At 45.3% G+C, this 26874-nt stretch overlaps 1 protein-coding gene across 1 annotated transcript in view; it reads left to right on the top strand.

Annotated features, from left to right (window-relative positions):
- The window catches only part of PKD1L2 (polycystin 1 like 2), a 69450-nt gene extending 42849 nt beyond the window's left edge, over positions 1-26601 (top strand). Inside the window, exons 28-43 of the mRNA XM_030581607.1 lie at positions 6292-6491; positions 6667-6890; positions 7710-7926; positions 8660-8888; positions 9646-9877; positions 10403-10499; positions 14266-14406; positions 15144-15329; positions 16275-16602; positions 17839-17972; positions 18091-18218; positions 18825-18985; positions 20166-20376; positions 22002-22103; positions 25245-25376; positions 26305-26601. Of these exons, the coding sequence (XP_030437467.1) occupies positions 6292-6491; positions 6667-6890; positions 7710-7926; positions 8660-8888; positions 9646-9877; positions 10403-10499; positions 14266-14406; positions 15144-15329; positions 16275-16602; positions 17839-17972; positions 18091-18218; positions 18825-18985; positions 20166-20376; positions 22002-22103; positions 25245-25376; positions 26305-26430 (2848 nt within the window). The 3' untranslated portion in view covers positions 26431-26601. The remainder of the gene's footprint in view (positions 1-6291; positions 6492-6666; positions 6891-7709; positions 7927-8659; positions 8889-9645; positions 9878-10402; positions 10500-14265; positions 14407-15143; positions 15330-16274; positions 16603-17838; positions 17973-18090; positions 18219-18824; positions 18986-20165; positions 20377-22001; positions 22104-25244; positions 25377-26304) is intronic.
- Positions 26602-26874: the final 273 nt, after the last annotated feature.

Raw genomic sequence — 26874 nt, 5'->3', positions numbered from 1 at the left:
GGAATGGATATGAGCAACGCATTTCGAAGAACAACAGTTACAAAGGTGAGTAACCGTCTTTTCTTCTTCGAGTGATTGCTCATATCCATTCCAGTTAGGCGATTCCCAAGCCTTACCTAGGTGGTGAGGTCGGAGTGAGATGTCACAGAAAGTAATACTGTGGAGCCAAAGGCTGCATCATCTCTGGACTGCTGAACCAGGGCATAGCGAGAAGCGAAGGTATGCACCGAGGACCAGGTAGCTGCGCGACATATCTCGTGGATGGGCACGTGAGCCAGGAAAACAGCAGATGAGGCTTGAGCCCTGGTAGAGTGCGCAGTGAGGTGGCTCAATGGAACGTGACCCAAGTCATAACAGGTGCGGATGCACGATGTCACCCAGGATGAAATCCTTTGTGAGGAAACGGGAAGGCCCTTCATGCACTCTGCCACCACGATGAAGAGTTGAGGGGTTCTGCGGAAGGGCTTTGTCCGCTTGATATAAAAAGCGAGTGCTCTACGGATGTCTAGGGAGTGCAGCTGTTGTTCCCTGCGCGATGAATGCGGCTTCGGGAAGAAGATCGGAAGGAAGATCTCCTGGTTAACATGGAACGCTGATACCACTTTGGGGAGAAAGGCCGGGTGTGGACGCAACTGCACCTTGTCCTTGTGTGTGGAAGACAGTATATGGAGGGTCCGCCACAAGAGCCCGGAGTTCAGAAACCTGTCTCGCCGATGTGATGGCTACAAGGAAAGCGGTTTTCCAGGAGAGGTAGAGAAGGGAGCAAGTCACTAATGGCTCGAATGGGGCTGACATAAGTCTGGTAAGAATCAGGTTGAGGTCCTAGGTTGGGGCGGGGCGGCGTACCTGGGGGTAAAGGCACTCCACGCCCTTGAGGAATCAGGATACCATAGGATGAGAAAACACTGAGCGGCCATTCTCCCCTGGGTGGAAGGTAGAGATGGCCGCCAAGTGCACCCTCAAAGATGATATCGCTAGGCCCTGTTGTTTAAGGGACCAGAGGTAGTCCAAGATGGTAGTGATGGGGTCCTCGGCAGGAAAAACGTGCTCTGCACACCAGCATGTGAAACACTTCCACTTGGCCAGATACGTTGCCTTAGTAGAAGGTTTTCTGCTTCCCAGGAGAACTTGTTGCACTGGGGCAGAGCAATACAACTCAGACTGGGTCAGCCACTCAAGAGCCATGCCGTGAGATGGAGGGACTGCAGGTCTAGGTGATGCAGTTTGCTGTGGTCCTGAGTTATCAGGTCCAGGTGCAGAGGTAGTGGGATAAGGTCGGCTATTGACAGGTCTAGCAACATAGTGTACCAGTGCTGCCTGGGCCACGCTGGAGCGATCATGATCAAGCGGGCTCTGTCTCTGCGTACTTTCAGCAGGACCTTGTGGACGAGCAGGAATGGTGGAAAGGTGTATAGCAGGTGCATCGTCCACGGTATGAGGAAAGCATCCGCTATCGAACCCTGTTCCTTTCAAGGCTTCTCACAGAATATCTGACATTTCCTGTTCTCACGGGACGCGAAGAGGTCTACACAGGGAAATCCCCACTTCTGGAAGACCAAAAGAGTAACGTCCGGGCAAAGTGACCACTCGTGGGAAAGGAAGGATCTGCTGAGGTGATCCGCCAGAGTGTTCCAAACCCCCGGGAGAAAGGACTCTATGAGGTCTATAGAGAAGGCTATACAAAAGTCCCAGAGTCGTAAGGCCTCCTGGCAAAGGGTCGAGGACCTTGTCCCGCCCTGTTTGTTTATACAGTACATGGCTGTCGTGTTGTCGGTGAATATCGACATACAATGGCCCTGCAAGTGCTGTTTGAATGCCTAGCAAGCAAGGCAGACTTCTCTCAGCTCCCGGACATTGATGTGCAACGCCAGTTCCTGAGATGACCAAAGGCCTTGAGTGCATAGATGCCCAAGGTGAGCACCCCAGCCGAGAGATGATGCGTCCATCGTCAGGGACGCAGAAGGCTGGGGCGGATGGAACGGCAGCCCTGCACACACCAGGGATGGGGTCAGCCACCATTCGAAGGAGCCTAGGATGCTCGGGGGAATGGTGACGATCATGCCTATGGCATCCCTGCCTGGTCGGTACACTGAGTTGAACCACGACTGGAGGGGGTGGAGGCGCAGTCTGGCGTATTTCGTCACAAACGTGCAGGCCGCCATGTGACGCAGGAGACCGAGGCAAGTGTGAACTGAAGTCAACGGAGCAGCTTGCAGACTTTGGATGATGGCCACCATTGCCTGGAGCCGGGGCAGCGGTAAGCACGCCCTGGCGAGGCTGGAGTCCAGAGTGGCGCCAATGAAGTCTATCCTCTGAGTGGGAGTCAGAGTGGATTTTTCTGCATTGATCATTAGGCCTAGATGTAGGAAAAAGGTCCTTGACAATGCCGACGTGATGCGTCACTTGTGCCTTGAAGACTCCTCGGATGAGCCAGTCCTCTAGATATGGAAAAACATGTACCCGACGACGGCGGAGGTGGGCGGCGACTACAGCCATGCATTTTGTAAATACTCTTGGGGCTGTAGAGAGGCCGAACGGTAGGACAGCGAACTGAAAATGTTGGCAGTTGACTACAAACCGGAGGAACCTCCTGTGAGGTGGGTAGATGGCTATGTGAAAATAAGCATCTTTCACGTCGAGGGCAGCAGACCAGTCTCCAGGATCCAGGGATGGGATGATGGCTCCCAGGGATACCATACGGAACTTCAACTTTACCATGCATCTGTTGAGTTCCCGCAGGTCCAAGATAGGTCTGAGACCCCATTTGCCTTGGGGATTAGGAAGTAGGGGGAGTAAAACCCCTTGCCCCATTTGTGTTCCGGTACCTCCTCTGGCTCCTTTGGCGAGGAGCGTTTGCACCTCCTGGAGGAGGAGTTGCTCCTGAGAGGGGTCTCTGAAGAGGGACGAGGAAGCGGAGTGGAAGGGGGGGTGAAATAAATTGGAGGTGGTAATTTCAGTGTGCGTAAGACCCAGAGATCTGACGTTAGCTGGGACTATGCAGGGAGGAAAAGGGAGAGGCGGTTGGAGAAAGGAGGGGATGGATCGTTTGACGATACTGGTATGATGCCTTTGGGCGCACCTTCAAAAGGAGGGTTTCGGCCCTGTGGAAGGTTTGGAGAGACCTTGGTTCTGGCCCCCTTGATTGCCTGACTGCCTCTGGGGACCGGTTCTACCCCACCTTCTAGCAAAGTCCTGTCTTCGTCTAGGCTGAGGGTAAGGGCAGTATGGCTGGGGGTGGAACGGCCTGCGCTGAGTCACTGGCGTATGCACGCCCAGCGAGCGCATGATGACCCTGTTGTCTTTTAGGCTTTGCAGCCTAGGGTCAGTCTTATCTGAAAATAGGCCTTGCCCTTCAAAGGGGAGGTCCTGGATAGTATGTTGGAGCTCCGGGGGAAGGCCTGAGACTTGCAGCCAAGATATACGCCTCATAGTCACCCCGGAGGCTAGGGTCCTGGCTGCAGAGTCCGCCGCGTCCAGGGAAGCCTGGAAGGAAGTTCAAGCACCATTTTTCCTTCATCCAGGATGGCCACAAATTCCTGACGGGAGTCCTGTGGGAGCAACTCCTTGAATTTGTCCGCCGCTGCTCAGGTATTGTAATTATAGCGGCTAAAGAGGGCTTGCTGATTAGCCACGTGGAGTTGGAGCACCCCTGCGGAATAGACTTTGCGGCCCAGCAAGTCTATGCGCTTGCGTCTTTTGATTTCGAGGCTGGGGCCTGCTGGCCATGGCGTTCCCTCTCGTTGACTGACTGGACAACAAGGGAGCAAGGAGGGGGATGGACATATAAATATTCGTAGCTCTTGGAGGGCCCCATATATTTACATTCCACTCCCCGGGCAGTAGGTGGAACAGAGGCCGGAGACTGCCAGATTGTGTTGGCATTGGCCTGGATTGTCCGTATAAAGGGGAGGGCCACTCTCGTGGGGGCATCTGATGTTAAGATGTCCACCACTGGGTCCTCCACCTCCGGAACCTCTTCGACTTGCAAGTTCATATTCTGTGCAACACGCCTGAGGAGGTCCTGGTGGGCCCTTGGGTCGATCAGTGGGGGGCCTACCGATGACGTTCCGGCTACCGCCTCATCAGGGGAGGAGGATGAGGAGAGACCTGGGACAAGTGGGTCAGTCAAGGGCTCCTCTGGGTGGACAGCCTCTGTCTCCCTCGGGATGTGGGAGTCCTGTGGCTGGGTTGACACTTCCTCCGAAACAGAAGGAGGAGGGCGGCTAATGGTGGTCTTTGGCACCCGGTGCTCTGATGTGGCTGAGCGTGATGGGTCTGGATGCGCACCTTGGGCCTGATGGTATGCCCAAGGTGTCCAGAATGCCCACTGTTGAGGTCCGTGATCCTGAGCCTGGGGCTTGTGGAATAATGTGGCAGGCACATCAGCGTCTCTGTCCTGGGCATACACACTGTCCACCTGGGAAGACACGGACGGGTGCCGGGACGGCCAGAGAGGAGCTGAGAGACCGTGATAAGTGTCCCTCTGTCTCACCGTCGGTGATCTCCTCGGCACCGGGGATTGGCACCTGGAGTCATACCAGTGCCGAGAGCGAGACCGGGACCTGAGACTGGCACGGTGCCGGGAGGTCGACCTGGATCTCGAATGTCAGCAACAGGAATGGCTGCGAGATTCGTGGTGCCGGGAGCAGTGCCGGGAGCTGGATCAGTACCGAGAGTACCGGGTCGGAGGCCGAGACGTCGATCTGTGCCGCAAGTATGACCGGCACCGGATAGGTGAGCGGTGCTGGGACTGCAAGTGGCGTTAGGACCGTGACCATATATGACATCGTGAACGGCGCCGGAATCTGGATTGTGATCGATGCCGGTCTGCAGTGCCGATGGAAGAAGGTCTCAATATAGCCAGTTTGCCTCTGGAGTGTAGTACCCACACTGGCGGTGCCGGGGGTTGAGGCAGGACAGACTCCATCATGGCTATAAGGTCCCTGGCTGCAGAGAATGTCTCCGGTGTAGAGGGGACCGTAAGCTCAACCACAGGCCTCGGCGGGAGCTCTCAGGGACCGGATCAACGGCCTTCGTGGGACCGGAGTTGACAGTACCGCAGCAGTCGGTGCGACGGCAGGTGTAGGTGCCGGGCAGTCCGAACGAGGCTGCAACTGTGGTGTCAAGGACACAGAGGTAGTGGAGGGCTTCGACCTCTTCTGATTCGGGGAGAGAGATCGGTGCCGAGCAGGTCCCTGCGCCGGAGATGGCCGGTGCCGCAGTGTCTTGGCGGTGCCGGGATGGTCCAGTGCCGGAGGAGCGCTGCTAACAGATTGCTCAGCGCTCGGTGCTGAGGACAGAGGGTTCAAAGCTGCCTCCATGAGGAGATTCTTTAAGCGAAAGTCTCTTTCTTTCTTTGTCCTCAGTTTAAATGCCTTACAAATACGGCACTTATCCGTAATGTGTGATTCCCCAAGGCACTTTAGACACGCGTCGTGGGGATCGCTTGTGGGCATCGGCATATGACAGGCCGAGCATGGTTTAAACCCTGGTGAACCGGGCATGGGCCCCGGCACCGGATGTGGGGAAGGGCTAATGCCCAAATCCCGCTGAACTATATACACAATCTATCTAAGAACTATTAAACTAACTATAACTATAGATAAAACCAACTATATACAACAAGATAGTGAAGAACAAGGAGTAGCTAGGGGAGTGGAGGACAGCTGAGCCGCGCGCCGCTGTTCCAACGACCAACACAGGTGGTAAGAAGGAACTGAGGAGCGGTCGGGTCGGCAGGGGTATATATCTGCCGCCATGGCAGCGCCACTCCAGGGGGTGACCTAGCTGACCCACCGGGGTTGCTAGGGTAAAAATCTTCCGATGAACATGCACGCGGTGCGCGCACACCTAACTGGAATGGATATGAGCAATCACTCGAAGAAGAACTACATTTTAGGCCTCTGCAAAAGGCATTGGTCTCATGGATGCATTTTGGGGGACCCAGCTATATCCAGTGCTAACAAGACCATCTCACACAACCCAAACAATGAGAATCCTGTTGAGTATCATCTCATTATTATTTAACATCTGTATTGTGGGAGCACTTAGAGATGTCAGTCAGCACGGGGCCCCAAACTGAGCTCTATTTCCCCCTCTAAGACTCATAGACTTTAAGGTCAGAAGGGACCATTACGATCTTCTAGTCTGGCCTCCTGCAGAGCGCAGGCCACAGAATCTCACCCACCCACTCCTGTAACAACCCCCTGACCTATGTCAGAGCTATTGTAGTCCTCAACTTGTGGTTTAAAGACTTCAAGCACTTCCTTGCTTCCCCCTCCTTCTTCCCAGTAACCTGTTTTTCATGAAGACTTCCAAGGGTTTCCAGGACGGGCACATCTGGTATTCAATTTTCAACCGCTCCCCACGAAGCACCTTCACGCGAGCCCAAAGAGTATCATGCTGCTTCTCCCTGCTGCTCTGCACCATGCTGACCAGCATCATGTTCTGGGGGGTGCCGAAGGACCCAGCTGAGCAGAAAATGGACTTAGGTAAGTGTGAGTGACTGCTCGGACTAAGCAGGGGGAAGGGGAAACAAGGAGCCAGGAAGCAGTTTCAGTGGGGATCACTCAGCAACAAAGTTTTTCCACAGGTGAGGGGCTCTAAGTCTGACATTTTCACTTTGCTCTGGGACTATTTTTACCCTTCCTCTCTGCCTGATGGCAGGTAAGATCGAGTTCACGTGGCAGGAGGTGATGATCGGTTTCGAGAGCTCCCTCCTCATGTTCCCCATCAACCTGCTCATCGTGCAGATCTTCAGGAACATCCGACCCCGGGTGACTAAGGAGCAGGAGAAGAAACCAGGAAAGAGTGGCCGAGTGTCTCCAAACCTGCCCGCTCCCCCTCAGGCAATCCAGAGTGTCACACTCACCCCTGAGGCTGTGATAAAGGCAAGTCCCTCTGCGCACGACCTCTTACAGGGAAATACTTGAGAGTACTGATCTGTCCCAAGGGTGTACAAAATACATTGCACTGCTCCCTCCTGGTGGGTGTATGCATCAGTATGAACTCACTGTTTATTCTGTGTGGCAAGAAAGTACTATTTTGTCCAGATGTGCTTCATAATTCCTTAAACATTCACCGAGGGGTGTCTCTCTGTTATAGGCCCTCTTGATTCTGGGGGATGGAGTTAAAGAATGAGGGGTACTTAGCTAGTATTATCATTGTCCGGGTCAAATTCTCCATGTAGGGGACTCTCACTGATTTCATGTACCTCCCTAAGCAGATATTGAGCCTTATAGGTATGTACTGAGGGACTAATATCACTGTATTGTGTGGTGACAGTCTAACATCAAGGAAATGGATAACATTTGTCCCCATGATACAACTAACAAAACAAGACATACATGTAGTCATGTTGCTTAATGCACAACTGGAAGGCGCTCTAGTCCTATCATGATGAACATGGTATTAGAATCTATATAGAATAGAATAGACTTCCCAGCCCAGGTGAATTGTGTGTATTTTCACATCCTGAAAGCTTATATTGTTGGACTTAAACCTGTCAGATCAGGATTGTCCCATGAGACTGTCTAACCCTGTGAGAGTTGAAGACCTTATTCACGCTGGGACAGCGCCGTAGCTTCAGAATCAGTGCAAACCCCATTGTAGATGTGGTGCACCAGTGAAGCTTATCTTGGTTTCAAACTACATCAGAGTAAGTAACCAGAGCCACTAGGTGACTGCCATGCTGTTGCTGCATCTTCCAGGATATTAGGAGAATTGCCAATTCACTGTTTAAGACCCTGAAGACTCCGCTACCATCCTCAGAAACAGACCTTGGAAGATCTACTGACATCAACACACTGTTGGCTTTGGTTGAGGACATCATCTGCCAGCAGAACAGAGCTGGGCAAGAGTTTTATGATGAGAGTAAAAAGAAGGATGATTCTATTATCATCACACTAGGGTCTGTAGATATACAAGGTAAACTAAGAAAAGCCTCACTGAAATGCCTGTAAGTGAACCCACCGCAATCACTAGATATGAGGACCACTCTTACTTCATTTTGAGTTTAGAACAGTTCAGTGAAAACACCATGTTTCCTTTGCTGTAGAGTGAATGGTGGCTCTCCACTGTCCTGCTTTTAAAACCAATGCAGGCTTTCAGTGTTTACAACGAGTCACTGTCCACGTAGCATCAAGATCCTCATGTCTCAGTGCTTCCATAACCGTGTTGTCCTTTCCCTCATCCTTCCTCTCCCTGTGCTGTTGTCCCCTCCAGTTCCAACTCAGGGATTGATTCTGCCACCTGGGCTCATGTTAAATATTACCTTAGTCTGTAAATTGCCCCACTGATTGCAATCCCAGCTTGCCATTGGCTTTTTCAATAGATATATGCAGTTACAGACTGCTATGGTAGCCTATGAACAAGGATGTTTGACTTGTTGGACTCATCTGTTGAGGTTCTGAGGTCATTGTCATAAAATGTTGTTTGCCAGGTGTGAGGAGAATGCTACTGCTATGCTCGTTGTATAAGTTATGAAAGCTAGATTATTAGTATTAGCAGTCACCATAGATGTGCATGTCACCTTCAGAGTAATTCCCTGCCCCGAAGAGTTTACAATCCTAAACCCTGATTCTGCCACCCTTATTCATGCTTTATTCCAGGAGCAGCCTAATTTATTTCCCTTTTTCCCCTCTCCCTCATTTCCCTGGAGAAAAAACAAGAAGCCCAACTCCAGAGAAAGGAATGGGTGAAAGGCTGAAACACAGTGACTACAACCGCTACTTGTACATGCAACTCCAGCACGTAGAGATGGAGTTGGAATTACTGGGACCTCACAAATTCCAGAAGGCTCAGAGTTACATCCAAGCTGTTAGGCAGGTCCAGCACATGAAAGGCCTCCTGGAAAGACACCTCTGCTCTTCAGGATCTATCAGTGAGAGGTAACAATCACCCATATCATTGGTATACATAGAGCCGGGTCACTGGTTCAAATCCAGCCCAAGCTGGTGGTGATTGAAAGTCATTACCAGCTGATGACTCCTTGATAATTATATAAATATTCTTGGAGGAGCAGCAAGGGAATTTCAATGGAATGAATACTGCATACTGGGGCAACTCATCACTCTTTTGTTTATACATTTATGCCTCCAAAACTAAATGTTCTAATGTAGTAAAACATTATAGTAAAGAGCTGAGGACAAGCTCTGAGCTCCAAAGTGCTCAAGAGTCTGTAAAAGAATGGATGTGCGGGAACCTGTTAAACAACAGAGACAGAAATGGGTCAGAAAAATCTGATTTTTAAGTAGGAAGTATTCAACAATATAGTGATGCTGCTCTTCATGGGCTCTATAGGGGCATCCAACAGCTACAGTGTAGTGGTGGGTCTGTCAGCATCTACATTAGAAATCCTATTATTCTGAGGTTTTAGAAATAAAGCCCATAAAATGTGCTTTGATCTTATATCTGTATACCTGTTTGTATCTGTATACCTGTGATTTTTATGCCTGTATTCTCCACTACCCAGATACTATTTGTATCATTGTATCTGTCAAAATAATTGGAAAATAGTTAATAGTATCTAAAATCTGACTTTCACATAAGATGTTTCTTACCTCTGTTAAGTCCAGAGTTTGCTGTTGTGGTTTGCTTCTGTCTCACCAGTAAAATGAATCTCTCATGATGGTTGACTCTCTCCAGGTGCTCCCCTACTCCAAGTTTCTCTGGGGATGGCAAGAAAGGTTCCTCTTTCAAAGGCTTGCCCTGGTGGTTTGTTTTCATTGGCTGGTTCCTCATAGCTGCCACCAGTGGTGTGTCCGGATTCTTCACCATGCTTTATGGACTACATTATGGCAAAGATAACTCCATCAAGTGGCTGATTTCCATGGCCATCTCCTTCTTTGAAAGTCTCTTCATCACACAGCCCTTAAAAGTAAGGTCACTATCAATACAATACACTGGCTAGAGAAAGGCTGATCCTGCAGCCCCCCTCAGACACATCACTCTCATTGAAGTGAACTTGAGTTTTACATTCAAAAGGACTGCAGGACAGAGCTCTTAAGCAAGAGATCCTTCCTGTAAGTTAAGAGTTTCATTACAGTTGAGTTATAATGGCATGTTGATTTCTCTTGGCAGGACTCTTGTTCCCATTTGCTTCGTTTCACCTTATTTTGTCTTATTTTGATAGCTCCCAAGCTGATGAAAGTTTCTAGTGGGAAAGGTATGGCCAGAGGGCAAAACCAATCACAATTAGTGAGATTCACACAGCATCTTGGGGTCCATTCTCATTCTGATTTCTTGTTCATGGAATTAGCCTGTGTTTATAGAGCAAATTAAAAGGCAAGATTCTCCTCCCCAATCTGCAGTGCATGGATCAGAGACGAGCATTTAAGACAAGGTCTAGACCTCTCCTCATGCAGAATGTGCAGACTCTGAATGAATAGTTAATGTCTTCCAGGTGTTGGGATTTGCTGCTTTCTTTGCTTTGGTTCTGAAGAAAGTGGAGCACGAAGACGAGGAAAACACTGATGTTGATGGGTCTCTGTCTGCACCAGGTAATTGTGTGTCAGATGTAAAACACATGGGAACTAATTAAAGAATGTGAAATATCTCATCTGAGACTTTGAAGTGCTTTATTCATGCATACGGTCAGGGTAGACAAAGGTGACCAACCATCTGTAACCTTTGTCTGCTGCTGATCCCTAGGCCTGCTGCTTTAATTTACACCAGCTAATAAAACACAGACCAGGGATCCCTGGAATGCCCAGGGGATCTAGCTACATAACTTGCCCTGAGCATGTATCCAACATGCCCTCTAGATTGTGGGTGGGGGTGAAGGGAGGCAGCTACATTGGATCTGTTAGTTTGGGATTTCCCCATGCTTGAGGAATTCTCAGGTGCCCCATTAGGGCAGCTTTAGGACCCTTTTGCATCTTTAGAGCATAAAGATCTATAGGAGTACAGAAAATCTGCTGCAGGCACAATGAAAAGGAGAGCATAAAACCTGATCGCATGTTTACTTAGGAAGAAACGCTACATAGCACGTAACAGGGAGGCCACAAAACCAGAAAAGGAAAATCCTTGGATCAAAAAGAACTGTCTATCCCCATGTGTCTTTCATCTATATCTCAGCATACACCCGTTTGACCTAGCACTGTTGTGAGATTGCCCTTGTAACTGGATTGGTATAATACTATTATCTGCGACTCGTCTAATTTCAGGAGTCTGATGTCAGACCCTTGTTCTCACCATCACTTGCTCTGTCCCCTGTCAGAAGCGGGAATGAACCATGTTCTCATTCTTAGTAGTAATAGACCAAGAACCGTGAATGGGTCCTGCTGCTATGGCTGATTGCTGTTGCCTTCCACACTCTCATCTGCATGCCGCAAACTTCAACAACTGTGTTACAGTTTCAATATCCAAGGAATAGAATTCAGAAGAAGGGAATAATATTTAGCAGACTAGCTGAAAAAGTAGAAACTAAAATAATGGAGTAGGATTTCAGAAGGATGCAAATATGAAGAAACCAATTTAAATGATCCAACTCTCATCCAAAGTATAAAAAACAAAATTGCATATGGAAAAAAGAATGCACAGGGAATGCACATAGCTTTCCAGTTCCAAACACAATGCAATTTACATTAGTGCTGGGCTAACTCCCCAGTGTTTTATATCATGGATTGTTTTGCAAAAACCTTTACAACAACTCCACAACTTAATGAAAATGGATAAATTCGGCACAATGTGATATGCTGCACTTCTCACTAGATTTTGTAAACACTGGCCTGAAAAAATATCAATAAAACCCAGCTTCTATCTTAGAGAAGTTCCCTCCATGTTCTTCTTGCCATTATACACAACTCAAGTTTACTATTGATTTAACTTCTCAGAGGCTGTTCTACCCAAGATGGAACTGATGTGCTACAGTTTCCATAACGCAACTGGTGGCTTATGTGGCCTTAATACACTTTATTTAAATGTATTGTAGTCAATGGGAGGTCCATTGTCCAGTATGCAGAGTGCTGCCTTAATACTACAACTCGCTACCACAGTTCTCAGGCTTCTGACAGGCACCTTTTACTGGGCAGGCTCTGAAGAGTCTTTAGGGCACCTCCATCTGCCTAAGTAGACGGCCCAGTGACACAAACTGGGCTCTTGGCTCTTACTCCCCTAGTCCCTTTGGCTACTCTCAGATTCTCTAATCTCAAAAGGGGACAAGGATATAGGCACCAGCTGCCTACTTGGCCTGCCGGACCTATCTTAGCCAGCCAGTACACCAGAGTCACTGTCTCCTTGTAAGCACAGGGCCGGGGCGGAGGGGGAGGCTGGTAAATGACCTTCCCAAGGCCAGATCCCCCCAAAAGTTTCCAGGAGTCTCCTCCATGAGCTGTTGAACCACCCTGGACTCTCTCCTAGAGCTGCTCTGCTACTGCTGGGAATTTCCCATTTTTAAGATCTTATTCCACCTTTCAGATGTATTGGAGCATGAGCTTTCGTGGGTGAATACGCACTTCGTTGGCCCACGAAAGCTCATGCTCCAATACATCTGTTAGTCTATAAAGTGCCACAGGACTCTTTGCTGCGATTCTGCCCTTGACATGACTGACAGGGCTGAGGGGCAAGGCCAGCTTCCCCAAGGCAACTCTGTAACCTCTTCCATCACTGAGCAGGGTTTAGATACCCCATCACACTCCCTCCCCAATATATCACAAGCGAGACATCCCAGCAAGGAGTCATGGACCTGCCAAACTGGTAGAATCAAGGAAGTGGTGCTATTCCCCAGAGAGAGGGGCTTTGTGTTTGATTTGCTGTTTTCTTTCAGCCTGATCTTAAGAGGCCAGCAATATCTAGGCCTGCTTTAATTTATTCACCAAGTGGGGAACGGAGGTTCAGTGGGTAGAGTAAGCAGTTTTCACCAGGGAAATTGCCTTTTGCGGTAGCAATTGCACCAACCTCTTACAAAGGGTATGTCAATTTCTGGCACTGGACTGGACATCTGCCAGGCTTCCCTCTATCTTTCTGAAGTGTAAATCCTGCTGCCTGTGATCAGCCCTGCAAGCCGTGCGCAGGTCATTCCCCATTGTGTTGGGATCTATTTTTATCTCTCTTCATCTGAATCTTCTTTTTCCCCTTCTCACAACCCAGGCGGGTGTTAAATCATTTATGATTCTTGATATTTGTAGCCTGTTTGAGCTAAAACCCTCGGTTCCTTGTCCTAGCTAGTCGGTAAGTCTCCATTATTTTCCATTTTCTGGATGTTCAGCTTTTGCTGCTAGGCTTAGTTATACATGTATAAATATACCGTGCATGTAGGTACCATATGTACATACGCTGTGGGCCAGAGTTTGGGGGCAGATCCTCAGTGGGTGGAAATTGTCTTGGCTCAGTGAACTCTGATGGGACTATGACAATTTACACCCGCTGAGAGTCTGTCCCATGTGGCTTTATCATTCACTGCTGCCTGAGATGGATGTGGGGGGACACCGCTCTCCTGGCAGTTCGCAGAGGCACTGCGGGAGTGCACGCAGGGATTGCAATGGCAGAATCTGCTGGCCTGTGCTGAAAGGGGCTGGGACCAAGGCCCCAACCTTCCCAGCTATCTTTGAAGCCTCTGGTCCTGCTGCTAATCCCTGCCCCACTGTATTAACTGCACAGGGCACAAAGACTGGGGATATGCTGCCTACCCACTACCTCTGTGGGCTGGCAGACAGAGCCATTTCCTTTCTGGCTGTTCTGTCTCCTCCCTCCCTTTGTTCCTATTTGTCACGGTAAAAATAATACATTTTTCTCTTTTTTGCTCTTCTGCATGTTTTTTGCTGACTTTTCTCTCTCCCCCACTCACCAGAAGGCTTCATGCTGCTGGGCATTGGATCTGTTGGGGTGGGGCATCCTTTGGAGCTACCCAAGGCTGGACTGAGAGCCAGGGAAGCAGAGAAGAGAAGTCTGGACTTTTGAGTTGTGGCCTGAGCCTGCAGCCCTATGTTTATAAGTTACCCCCACAGCTATCTACATAAGGGGCACAGTGGGAGTGGGGAGGGAAAGTCAGCAGCTTTCAGACTGGTCACGTTACCTGCAGAAGTAGCAGCTTGTGGATCTGGTAGTTTTCCCCCCAGCACAGATCCTTTCCTCAGCCCTTCACTTCCATTGTCCTTTGACCTAGTCTGTTGCCCCAGCCCAGGGCTGCTCTCCTCTCCCCCGCCCCAGATGAGAAACCCTTTATAACTAGAAATGTTCCCCTGAAATGGTTGGGGTGCCCTAGAAATAAAAAGCAGGGCTTGGAGGAGCTGCTGACATGTTGACTTTTATTGTTCTTATACGCAGGCAACTCAAACCCTTTATTTGGAGCTCGAAGGGATAGCAGAAGCAACATCTATCAGCCACCCCCTGCCACAGACATACAGAGAATGAAGAACAATCACATCAAGGAGCAGAAAGCCTTTGCCTTAATCAGAGAAATACTGGGTCTGCAATCTGCCCACAAATGATCTTGTTTTAGTGACAAAGTTCTTTCATGTGTTTGCAAATCAGTGCTGATATTATCCTGTTGGACTCCTTGGGTGGGGAAGGGAGAGCTTTACACAGGCATACCTATTGGATATATGGATTGTAAACAGTGAATTCAGAGGGTGAAAACAATAATGGGGTAATAGCTGGAGATGCCAGTGGGGCTAACGGGGGGTTTTCTGAGGAAGGGACAAACACGGCTTGCTTGTATTTTAAGAGAACAGGCCAGAGGAGTGTGAGAGTTTGTGGAAAAGGCAGAGGGAGAGGATGAAGATTTGTAGTGGGGAGAAGGTGGGTTTGCTCCTTCCTGTGAGCAAGAATTACCCATAGCTAATATCCTAGGCTTAATTCTTGCTCCCTCTAAAGGCAAAGAAAAAAAAATTGCCTTGACTTCACTGAAAGCATCTTTGAGCCTCAGGTCCTTCTTATAGCCTGAGTTACTGCTGGTGTCCTACTCATTTGCCTGTTCTTTTCTTGAACCCTACCGAGATTCTGACTGATGTGATGGGGGAAAGACACAACAGTCTATGCCAACCCATGTAAATTCAGCACTGATTTGATGTAGTCCAGAGAGAAACATTTTGCCAGACATCTTCTTAGCCTAATACTAAGTGATAATAGCAATAATTGTCATGTTGCTTTGTAGACAAACAATATCAGTTCTAACCTAAAAGAATGTTTGCTGTTCTTTCTAGCCTACTTGGGATTTTTATGGATGCTACTGTTGGTTGCCTATGGACAAAGAGATCCCAATTCCTACTACCTGAACAAGCACATTGAAAGCAGCTTTACGGATGGGTTTCGGGATATCTACTCTTATCAGGACTTCTTCACATGGGCAAGAACTACCTTAGTCAACAAGTTATATGGCTCATATCAAGGTGCAGAGTTCTGACTGGATTTCACATTGTTTGACTTGGCATTCAAAACTCTGACTTTTGCGCATGCCCCCAACTTGTCCATGTGCCTTGGGCTTCTGGGGAGGGACATTAGGGTGCAAGTCTGGTGAACTGATGATTTACACACATTAGTGTCATCCAGTATATTACCTATTAGCTGATCAATATCTGCATAGCTGAATGGATACAACTCAGACAGTGCATTAAAAACACAACAGGCCAAATTCATCTCTGGTGTAACTCTACATAATCTGTGTCTAGTGTTGTACTAAAATATGCCTGGTGGTTGTTCCATGATCTTCTGTCATTTAAAACAAGGCCAAACATCTAGACAGCAGCAGGAGTTAGTGATACTACCAGCTTTCCCTCCAGATCTGTGCATATGGCTTAGGCTACCAATGAATACAAGTATTAGGGAGCAGATGAGAACCCCATCAGGGCAAATCCCAAAACATAAATTTAGCCCATTTTTGGTGCTCAGAAGTGTCTCTGTGCTATTGAAGTGCATTGGCAGAGTTGTGTATAGGGTAACTCTGATACAATAGACCAAGACTCCTGAGCTCTAGGTTCTATTCCTGGTGCTTACCTGTGGGGTGACTTTAGACAAGTTGCTTCCCCTCTCTGACCCTCAGTTGTATAATGGGGATAATGATACTGACTGCATGTGAAATACTTTGACATCTATGGATGAAGAGTTCTATGTAAGAATTAGCTCTTATTGTTACATTATGCTTAACTCAAACCAGGACGATTAATCCTTTGTTTTCTTGAGTATTAAATAAAACAAAGCCAACGTGAATTTAAGAAACAGAATCTAATAATAAATGAGACAAAAAAATATTTCAGTGAGGAATAAATGGGAGTTGAGACTATATTGATTGAGCCTGACATAATATCAACATTGACTCTTTTACATACCTCTTTTAGGCTTCATTACAGATGGCAACTCCAAGTTGGTAGGCAGTGCCCGAATTCGTCAAGTGAGAGTGAAGGGGAACACCTGCCCGATAGCTCCCAAACTGCAAGGCTCGGTCCAAGAATGTCATGCTTCGTATTCTCCCCAAGCAGAAGACACGTCAGACTATGGGGAACACTGGAATATCTCAGCCTTCGATAACTCCTCTGACTTGAGTTCTGCATGGCAATATCAGAGCCAGTCCAAACTTAGAGGGCATCCAGTGTGGGGCAAACTTGCCATCTATAGGGGAGGAGGATATGTGGTTCACTTAGGAACTGATCCAAAGAATGCAACCAGGTAGCATTTTTATTGTGTTTGGGTTTTGCTACTGTTGTGGTTTTGATTTGATTCATGTTTTATGTCTATTGTCACCTTGTGTTACATCACATATTAACCAAAATCCAATCCAGGATTATAACCTGATTTTCTAAGATTAGAACTATGTGCATGTACATAGAGTCCAGATTTACACTAGCAATTATCACACAATCAAAAAAATTAGAACTGGAAAAGACCTAGTACTTCCTCCCAGTCAGTGCAACATTACTCCCTCTTCCACACACTCCAGATTTTGGTTTAGTCTACTTTTCAATACCTAAAGCAATAGGTTTTCTACCTCTTCCCTTTACAGATCATTTCACAGTTTAACTGAATGCCATTGTTACGAAATACTTCAGCCTAAATCTTCCCTTGCTCAGGTTCATCCCATTAATCTTAATAAGATCTTCTTAGTCAATCCTAAACTTTTCATCTCCCTCCTCAGTGTTTATGCTCTGCAGATGATTGCAGACAATCATATCCACCCTCTAGCCACAGTTAGTGGAGTGAATTGTCCATTATAGGAAACAATCTTCTGTGTTTGTGAATAAAAACAGAGATTGCTTCTAGGAATGAAGCAATAGAAAATGGAGGCCTTGGAAGTTTGAGGCTTGGAGACAAGAGACCTGTGTATTACCAACAGGAAATAGTATCCACCATAGAATATCAAGGTTGGAAGGGACCTCAGGAGGTCTTCTAGTCCAACTCCCTCCTCAAAGCAGGATCAATCCCCAGGCAGATTTTTGCCTGAGATCCCTAAACGGCCCCCTTAAAGATTGAACTGACAACCCTGGGTTTAGGAGACCAATGCTCAAATCACTGAACTATCCCTCCCCCTAGTGTTGGAAACCCAAGTGTACCTATTTACCTACAGATAAATTAGATGTTGTTGGAGATGGCTGGGTAAGTTCCTATGCAGCTTGGCATGGCAAAAGCTAACTGATCAAGCCAGTATCTTGGCTTCAATACTAGCCAACACCTGAAGCTTCACAGGAGAGTAAAAGCACTAGACTAATTGTACAGTGTAGACCATAGAGGGACAGAGAAATTCCTCAGTTTGGACCCACACATCAGGTGTCCTTTGAAAGTCCCTGCCTCTTGTCCCCACTTTCTGTATGTAGTTTCCAAACAATCCTACCACTCGTGTAACACCACACACCTCTAATACGAGTCAAAAGTGATTAGTCACTCTCTCTTTTGTGCACTCTTTGGCAGAATTCTCCAATATCTCTTCAACAACGTCTGGCTGGACACCTTCACAAGAGCAGTGTTTGTTGAATTTACAGTCTACAATGCCAATGTGAACCTGTTCTGTATTGTAAGCCTGATGTTTGAAACAAATGCATTAGGTAAGAGCCCACTTTAAATTCTAGCACTTTCAGCTCTTGCACTGCAGTACACAACAAGCAACAGACTTAGGGAGGAATTTTCAAGAGAAGAGAGCTGAACACAGTTTTATTTTTTCAGGGGCCTTCTTCACGCATGCAGAACTGCAGAGCATCCGGCTCTACCCCTACACAGATGGTCTGCACATCTTTGTTGTTGCAGCAGAAGTGATTTATTTCCTATTTATCATCTACTATATGGTAGCACAGGTAAGACCCAGCAGAAGCTTCAGTTGCCATGTGTCACTGGATCCGATTCTGATCTCAGTGACAAGGGTTTTACATCGGTGTAATTCAAGCCACTTCATTGGTGTTGCTTCTGACACAGGTGCTGGAATTAGGTGTGCTGGGGGTGCAGAAATACCCCCTGGAAGTGGTTTTCATTATATTCAGGGTTTACAGTTTGGTTGAATGGCTCTTTGCACCCCCACTATACAATTGTTCCAGCCCCCCTGCCAGCGTGAGGTCTGAATCAGATCCTGTACCTTTCATAAATAAAGGAAAGGGAGGATTTCTCTTGACTGGAGTGCATGCTGGGAAGGAGGTAACTAGAGAACAGCACAAGAACTGGTTGAGCAGATGTGCAGGGGTCTCTTCTTGTGCAGAGGGGACCCTCAATTCCAAATATTGGACTGAACTGTTTGTAGCTCCAGGAAGAGCTGGGGCTGGATCAGCAGCCTAAGCAAAAATGAATGGAATCAAAGTTTGTTAGAGTGACATGGCAGTGATTATTTGATCTACCCTGCTCACTTTATACAGTCATATTGCTGAGATTCTTGCCAAGGGCTGTTGGAAGTGAAACTCCTGTTTTTACAGGGAAAGCTCATGAGGGCTCTGAAATGGAGGTATTTCCACAGCAAGTGGAACCTGCTAGAGCTGGCCATTATACTGATTAGCTGGAGCACCCTATCAGTATTTGTGAAGAGGACAATCCTGGGGGCACGTGATATCAGCTACTACCAGCTTCACAAGGATGAGTAAATGTTCCATGACTGCCTTTCTCTGCTTTAGCTAGTACCTCCCTTGTTTTCCAGCACCCCTGCTGCCTGATATATATGCTCTCCAGAAGTAGCTAAATTTTACTGGTGGATGACATGAATCTGTATGGCTGTATTATGTAATCCATGTAAGGATTTTAGGACTTGGATTTATGTCAGTGACAGGAATTAAAGCTACCTCACTTGGGGAAATGCTGAAGGACAACAGGCATTAGCACCACTTCCCCTAACATGGGGTATATGAAAGTGATGGGTCTTGCTGGTGCAGACCCTATATGAGTATCACCTGCCTTACCCTCATCTCACTGCAGCTACCCTGGGTAGGTACATGGCTACTGTTTAAGAGCTCAGAGCAGAGCCAGACACAGCAATATCCTAAGACAGAAATTAACAAGCCAGTCACAACAGAGAAGAACTCAACAGGCCCATGCAGATTTGAGACACCTTTGTGGTATGCTGTTGCAAAACAGAGTAATAAAGATAATATACAGCCCCTATAAGCACCAAAACACAAACATAACTGGCTTCTCTCAAAGCCAAGCTATTGTAGCATGCTTACTTCAGCCAAGAATGTCCACCAACCAGTCCTGCTCTAGCCTTATTGCTAGAAACTCCTCCCCCTGTCACTGTTAGATTTATTACCCAACTTCCTGCAGCACAATCTTCATATAGAATTTGCAGAGCATTAGTTATTTCTCCACAGCTGGCCCAGCCTTGCTATCCTGCAGACCTAGGAGGAAACCTGGGTCCCTTTCAGAGCAAGATTGTAAACTCCTTCCCTGTCAATCTCCAGAAAGGGTCTATGCACCCCATTACACTACCCAACAGTAAACTCTAAGCATTTGCTTTAGGTGCCTGTTACTCCAGGATTTGCTGAGTAAGAACTTCCTGGCCTGACTGAGTATTAGAAGTACTCAGGCTTTAGTCTATACCTCAGATAGGCCAGCCGACTCAGATGTAAAGCCATCACCATGCACAAGAGACTCCTGTGTGAGGGGAGGGGAGGAGAGTTAGGAGCAACACCTGAGTAAGAACCTGAATTAACTTTGCAGTGAAGACAAACCCTGACTGACCAGTGCCACCAGCATGCTTGTTAATCACAGTACACAGAAATGTTCTGAAAGTTTTTCATGCATTGTTTATTAATCTTTTCTCATAGGTGTGTAAGTTTCAATGAAACAGCAACAGCTGATGCAGCTCTTGGCTACTTAATTGCTTTCCTGGTGCTTCTCTCTACTGTGAAATTGTGGCATCTCCTGAGGCTCAACCCTAAACTAAACATGATCACCTCCACCTTGAGGAGGGCTTGGGGTGACATCTCTGGATTCATCACTGTTATTTTAATCATGTTCCTGGCCTATTCCATTGCTGTGAGTATCTTTATGGTTCCTGTTTGCAATCTGCTAGTTGCAGATAATATGAATAATTTCTGAATAGTGAAAACAAAGTGGCTCTGAAATGTAAGATGAAAAAGCTGTCCACCTAGATCTTGGGTGAGTAGTTGGATGGCTGCAATATGCTGCGGGAGGATCCAATCTCCAGCATATGAGTGGCAAGTTAAAATATCCACTTATCTGCTCTTTTGCAAACTGAAATGAAGTTCAACAAACATGATAAAAAATATAGATTTCCTGTGCATGATGTATGTGTGTCAAAGAGCAAAGTACAGAAATATACCGGGGGGGGGGGGGGCAAAGATCTTACAGGACAACTAAACAGGGGAGAGTGATTGACTGACAGCACCAGATATGATATGGTCTGGAACATGTAAAATAAACATAGGGAAGATTTTTTTGGGTTCCTGCCCATTGCTGGTTCTACCGGAATAAAGTTCATTATTATGTAAATATACTAGTTTATTCAATCAGGTTAATGAATTACAGCACTATGTGTATTTGTTTTTTGAAACACTGTATGTACATTACCATTAGATATAGAACAGATATGTTCAATCTGTCACTGAAAAAAATTAGGTAATAATTAGAACTTCTCCAAAATAGCAATAAACCACATCTAAACCCTAATCTCAAAGAAGGATAAAGCACTGAACTGGAACTCGGACCAGGGTTCAATTTCCAGCTCTGCCACAGACTTCCTGTGTGGCCTTGGCCACGCCAGTTAATCCCTCTGTGCCTCAGTTCCTCATCTGTAGAATGGAGATAACAGGTCCAGTTTCTCATCTACTTACACTATAAATTCTTTAAACTAAGACCCCCTTTTATTAAGTATGTGAATGCCCAGCACAGTAGGGCCCAGTGTTCGTTGGGTACTATTGTAAAATAAATCTCCTGAAACCAAAACAAACTATTTGCATTTTCTCTTATAAATAGAAAATAATGTATCACAGTAGCATCCAAAATGCACTCTGCTCTGTATAGGCACAGAGGAAAATGTGGCTCCTACCCTTTAAGATTTTGCAATCTTTGTTCATTAACAAATTAATTGGAGAGACATAACTAAACATTCTCCACTTCCTTCCCTATGCTGCTCTATAGTACTGCTGTGTATTAAACACCAGAGGTGACTGCATTTCAGTGACAGGTTAAGTGGTGTGTGTGTATATAGTTTGTAGAATATTCTGAGATCTTTCAAGAAGGCACCATTGATCTGATACTGATAAATGCTGCACACCCACAAGACCACTTGAAGCTGATAGGAGCTGTAGGTGCTCAGCATTGCTGAAAAATCAGGTTTTTATTGCAGTTATGGCCATCCATCACTTGCTTCCTTGCTACTGAAGGAAACCCAAAAAGCTGGTTCCTTAATTCTCTCCCCTGCAAACACTCCTGTTATTGACAGGGAAAGTCAGGAATTGAGTAAGGTGACTTGTTTGATAGGTCCATTACTCTGCATGTGGATCATGACCCAATCATAGAAGGAGAAGTAACTCACAGAGCCTAGGTTCTTGCCTACTCCATGTAACTTTGATGTCAGACCCTAAATGGATAACAAACCTTGTGATTATGATGCAAGATCTACCTTCTTTCCTTTGCAGACAAATTTGATATTTGGCTGGAAGCTGCAATCCTACAAAACCCTCTTTGATTCAGCAGAGACAATGGTCAGCCTTCAGCTGGGAATCTTCAACTATGAGGAGGTACCAAATCTATCCTTCAGAGATTTATTTGCATTGTGGTAGTACCTAGGCTGATAACTATCTTTTGTACAAACACAGCACACACAAAAAAAGACAGCTCTGTGGGGCAGAAACTAAGCTGCTTTTATTTGCAGACAAATAAAATGAAAAACTAAACCCACAAAATCATGTTATGATTTTCTATACTGAGGGCTCAATCCAGCTCCCATTCAAGTCACTGAGAGTCTGAGTGCAATGGGAAGTGGATCAGAGCTATAAAAGCAGCCATATGGTTTCAAAGTGATTTTAAACTAAAGAAAATGAAATATGAAAAAATAGTAAAGGCTCCAGGTAAGAGCAGTGTGTGTCTTGTCTGTAACATGCTACATTTGTGCTGCTTTGCAAAATGACAGCTGCCACTGCAGACATCTAGAAATGTACAGGTGTAAAAACAGAAAAACCTAGCCTCCTAAAAGTTTGATTTAAAAAACCACCACTTTTAAATATTGAGTTTAATACAAATTCATAGAGGTAGACCTGAACTCAAATCAGACCTGAGCAGTCCCAGAATTTGGCAAAGTAAGGGTACAAAAAGCCAGATCAGAATTTTATAACTGTGGCAAAGTACCTTGTCCTCAGCAGGCTCAGTCCTCTTTAGCTTTGGAGATATAGGCTTGGGCAAAGCAAATCCTTATAGGTAGCACAGGGTCTGGCTATTCCTTCCTCAGTCAATCCCTTGTACTTGTTTTCCTTCCCTTCTGAGGAGGGACTGCAACTTTCCTTCCTAGAAGGGTTTGGTGTCTTGCTGTACCTAGTCTACTGGTAGCTTCTCTTATCCCCTCCATTCAGGGGAGGGTTTAAAAAGGTCTCAAGCAGTTGGAGCCAGCTGAACCTAATTAGTTCCCTGGTAACCCCTTTTCCAGCTGAACCTTATTTCCCCGTGGTTCTCCCTCCTCAGTGGATAGGGAGAGGCCTTTTAACCCCCTGGGACTAATTCTCCCTCAGTAGCTGTTTGTCCTGGGTTTACCACATAACTGACACTCATTATTTCTATCCTCAGCAAAATGTGTGGTGGTAAGTGCTTATCCCTGTCCCACAGAGATGACAAGACAGCAGAGGCATGACTTAACAAGGAGAAAACAAGACAATAGCGAGGAGCTGGAGTGGGATAGGGCAATAGCAATAAGAATACAAAGTTACTCAGTGAAAGTAGCACACAGTTTAGTGGAGTCAAGAGAGTGGGACTCGTGTTTTAATGACTAAGTGGATGTTTTATGTAGCTAATTTCATGTACAAATTGCAGCAGCAGTGGGGTTTCTTATAAACAACAGATGATCTTATTTGAGAAGAAAAAGTGCCAGCTCTGAAATGTATTCACAACTGCAGAAAAGCAGATAAATAACTCAGTGGGGCATTGTGAAACTAGTTTGAGAAATCAACACAGCTACATTGGAATGTTTTCCCTTTCTAGCAGAAACTCAAAGAAAGAACGTTGCTTCTGACAATCTCAAGTTCTGTCCTGCTGAACTCAAATCCAAATAGTACAGATAACACTACTTCATTTTTAATAAAACATTGAATATTTGATGCTTTAAAGAGAGACGTGCTTAATGCTCTCAGACAGCAAAAAGGGAGACTTTTGATTAGTGTTAGACATGAGTCTGATTTTTAAAAGCTCAACTGCCTGCTTTATATCTGGGAGCACTTTCTCATCAAGCAATGAGAAAGAGACTAGGGTGAAATATATTTCATACCCTATTCTCTATTTCATTTAAACCCTCTTGAACCCTTCATTAAGACACATACTCAGGTTTTAAATAGCCACCTTTCCTGCTAGCCAATGCAAAATTATTGTATGGTTCATCTAGACAACAGACATTACTTTCAGTAGTCTATATGCACCACCTGAACCACAGACCAACTTTCCTCTTGGGGCGGCTATATACGTACACCTTCTGCTCTCCAAGGGGAGTTGCGTTTGCACAATAAGGGACAAATGTAATGTCTGGATTTTTAATACATTTTTAACTCCCTGATCCTCTAAGAAATATTATTCCATGTTACAACTTTTTTTAGCCAATTCTTTTGTGGATTAAATTAGTTCCTCTTTGTCATCTTTTATGGGCTTCTCTTCATTTGGTACTGAAGGTTAGTTTGTAATCATATTATAGCTTCAAAACTTGTCTGTGTGATGCTAATCGCTGTGACTCTTCACCTTTGACATAGTTATCTTGTACATGCCAGCCTGTCCTTGTATGAAATATTTGTCAATCAATAAATATTTGCCCAAGCCTGCAAACAGTTACTATCATGTGTTATATTTGCTACTGTGAGAAATCTCATTGAAGCATTGTAAGCATGAATCCCAGTAGTAAGTGTTTGCAGATGTCCCTTAGCCTAAAAGGAAAAAAAAAAAAGTCCATTTCACATAGGGAAGCACATTTTCAAAAGGAATTAAACTTGTAGATACAGTCAATACAGGCAAAAGCTCATGCTTTTCTTGTGGACTATTTGAAAAACTAGTCTAGCAGAAGACTGGATGGTTCAGAGAACTGACAATGGGCTTGAAAGGTGCCTCACCTCTTGGTTCTAGGTTCAAATCCCCACTCCCAGATTGCCACTTATGAAAAATTGTTGCTAACTGACTCCTATTTCATAGTTCTGATTAAATGAGTTTGGTGGGTCTCAGTACAGGCTTGGTTTTACAAGTGTCCATGTCACTATAATTAGCCTCAGCAAAGAGGCCAATGACTGAATACATATGGAGACTGACCTGTCCTTTCACTACAGGGGCAGACTGTCAGGAATGTATGGTGAAGCTTGCACTGCCTGTGCTGTTTTGTTCTAGGGATAAGCAGAAGCCTTTGGTCTCCAGGTCTGTCAAGCTGACACCTTCATAATCACTAAATTCACACACATTTAAAAAACAAAAGAAAGCATGGCCCATAATACATACGGATGTATCACATGCATGAAAGCATGTTCTATCAACTCTGATGTATAGTACATCATAGCATGAAAATCACTCCTGGAGAGAGAAGAAACCTATTGTATACTCTATCAACAACTTGGATGCCCTCTTTAGGGTTTTAAGTTGACCCTGCTCCCAACCTTTTTCTTCTATAATAAAAGACATAATGCCATATTTTATTTATTCTCCAGGTCTTGGACTATAATCCAATTTTGGGCTCCTTCTTAATAGGATCCTGTATCATTTTCATGACATTTGTGGTGCTCAATCTGTTCATTTCAGTGATTCTGGTTGCTTTTAGTGAGGAACAGAAACATTATCAGGTATGTTCATCTAAATTGTTTTATTATTTAATATTTACATTACAGTAGCACACAGTGGCCTTAATCTGGATTGGGATAGTTTACTGTGCTGCACAAACACTGATGAGGACACAGTGCCTGCTTTTAAGAGTTTACAATCTATTCCAATTAAACACATTTTAGCTTTTGTAAAGTTACACTGCTCTTTTCAATTCACAAAATCAGATTTTCTAAGTCAGCCTAAATTTTATTAATAGAAATATATACACTCTTAAAACAACTTGTGCACACAAGTCAGGTAAGCATCTAGCTGCCTACTTTTTGTGAATTAATCTTAGTTGTATCTGTAATTTCTATTATATGCACCTACACCAAATCCAGCAATTTCAGTTTAGGTTGAAATCCACTGAAGTCCATGGCAAAGCTTCCTTTTGAGATACTGATATTGTGGTATGAAATTCTCTTTGATACTATACATGAAGGCCGTGATTAATCTGTTGTATTGTATGTAAAACCAAGGGAATGGAAAACAGAACAGATTGTTAATGTAAGCACTAGATGCATGTATGCAACTTCCACTCACTTTACTAGGAGTTATAGGCATGCATCTATGGGAACTGTCGGGTGTATAGCTAGCTGATGAATTTCTGACCCTACTGAAGTCAATGGCAAAACTCCCATGGACTTGAGTGGAGCCACGTTTTCAGCCAGCATGTTGCAACAAGCTGAGTTTTTTTTGAAGTGATGGTGATATTCTGCCTTATTCACTTGAATCCATGTCTGTTTTACCTACAGTATTTACATTCTCTACGTGTAACCTTGGCCCAACTGAAGCAAATGGTAGTTTGCCATTTATGTCAATGGAGCCAAGACTTCACTCCATTTATTTAAACTACCAATCCATACACAGCTTCAGCAACATGGGGTTTTATTTTTGTCATATTTTTAGGCTTCAGAAGAAGAAGAGATTGTTGATCTAATGCTGATGAAAATTTTCAGTTTCCTTGGGATTAAATGCAAAAAGGAAGAGAAGCCGACCAATGTTGACCAACTGAAAGAAGCTGCTAGCACTTGACAACCATAATGACCAATTGCTTTCTGTAAAGTCTTTCCCTCTATCCATTTTAAACTACAGCTACTGTGGCTGGACTTAGATATTATGGCTCCTATGTGTAAAGTGGTGTCGTCTGCAGAGCTGTGACATAAACAGGAATATGTTCAATAATAAAATTGTGTGTTGTATGATGTTATGGGATATTATCTATGAACTAACAAATCTAGAATAATGTGTCCAAATATGTATATTGTCTTATAATTTCTGTAAATTTACTGTCATGTATTTAATAAATGCTAAATGTTCACTGCAAAGTTTATCTAAATTATTTGATCATAAAATCACCAAGCGATAGTGTCCCACTTATTCAGTCTGTGATATAAATGTCTTAGAAGGAATGTGCATTTAAAATTCAGCATCTCTCTTTGCATATTCAACGTGGGCCACATCATCACAACAACCAGG

Source organism: Gopherus evgoodei, chromosome 12, assembly GCF_007399415.2.
Source record: "Gopherus evgoodei ecotype Sinaloan lineage chromosome 12, rGopEvg1_v1.p, whole genome shotgun sequence".
NCBI lineage: Eukaryota > Metazoa > Chordata > Testudines > Testudinidae > Gopherus > Gopherus evgoodei.
Note: the sequence above shows the minus strand (reverse complement) of the source record. Positions and strands in the feature narration are given on the sequence as shown.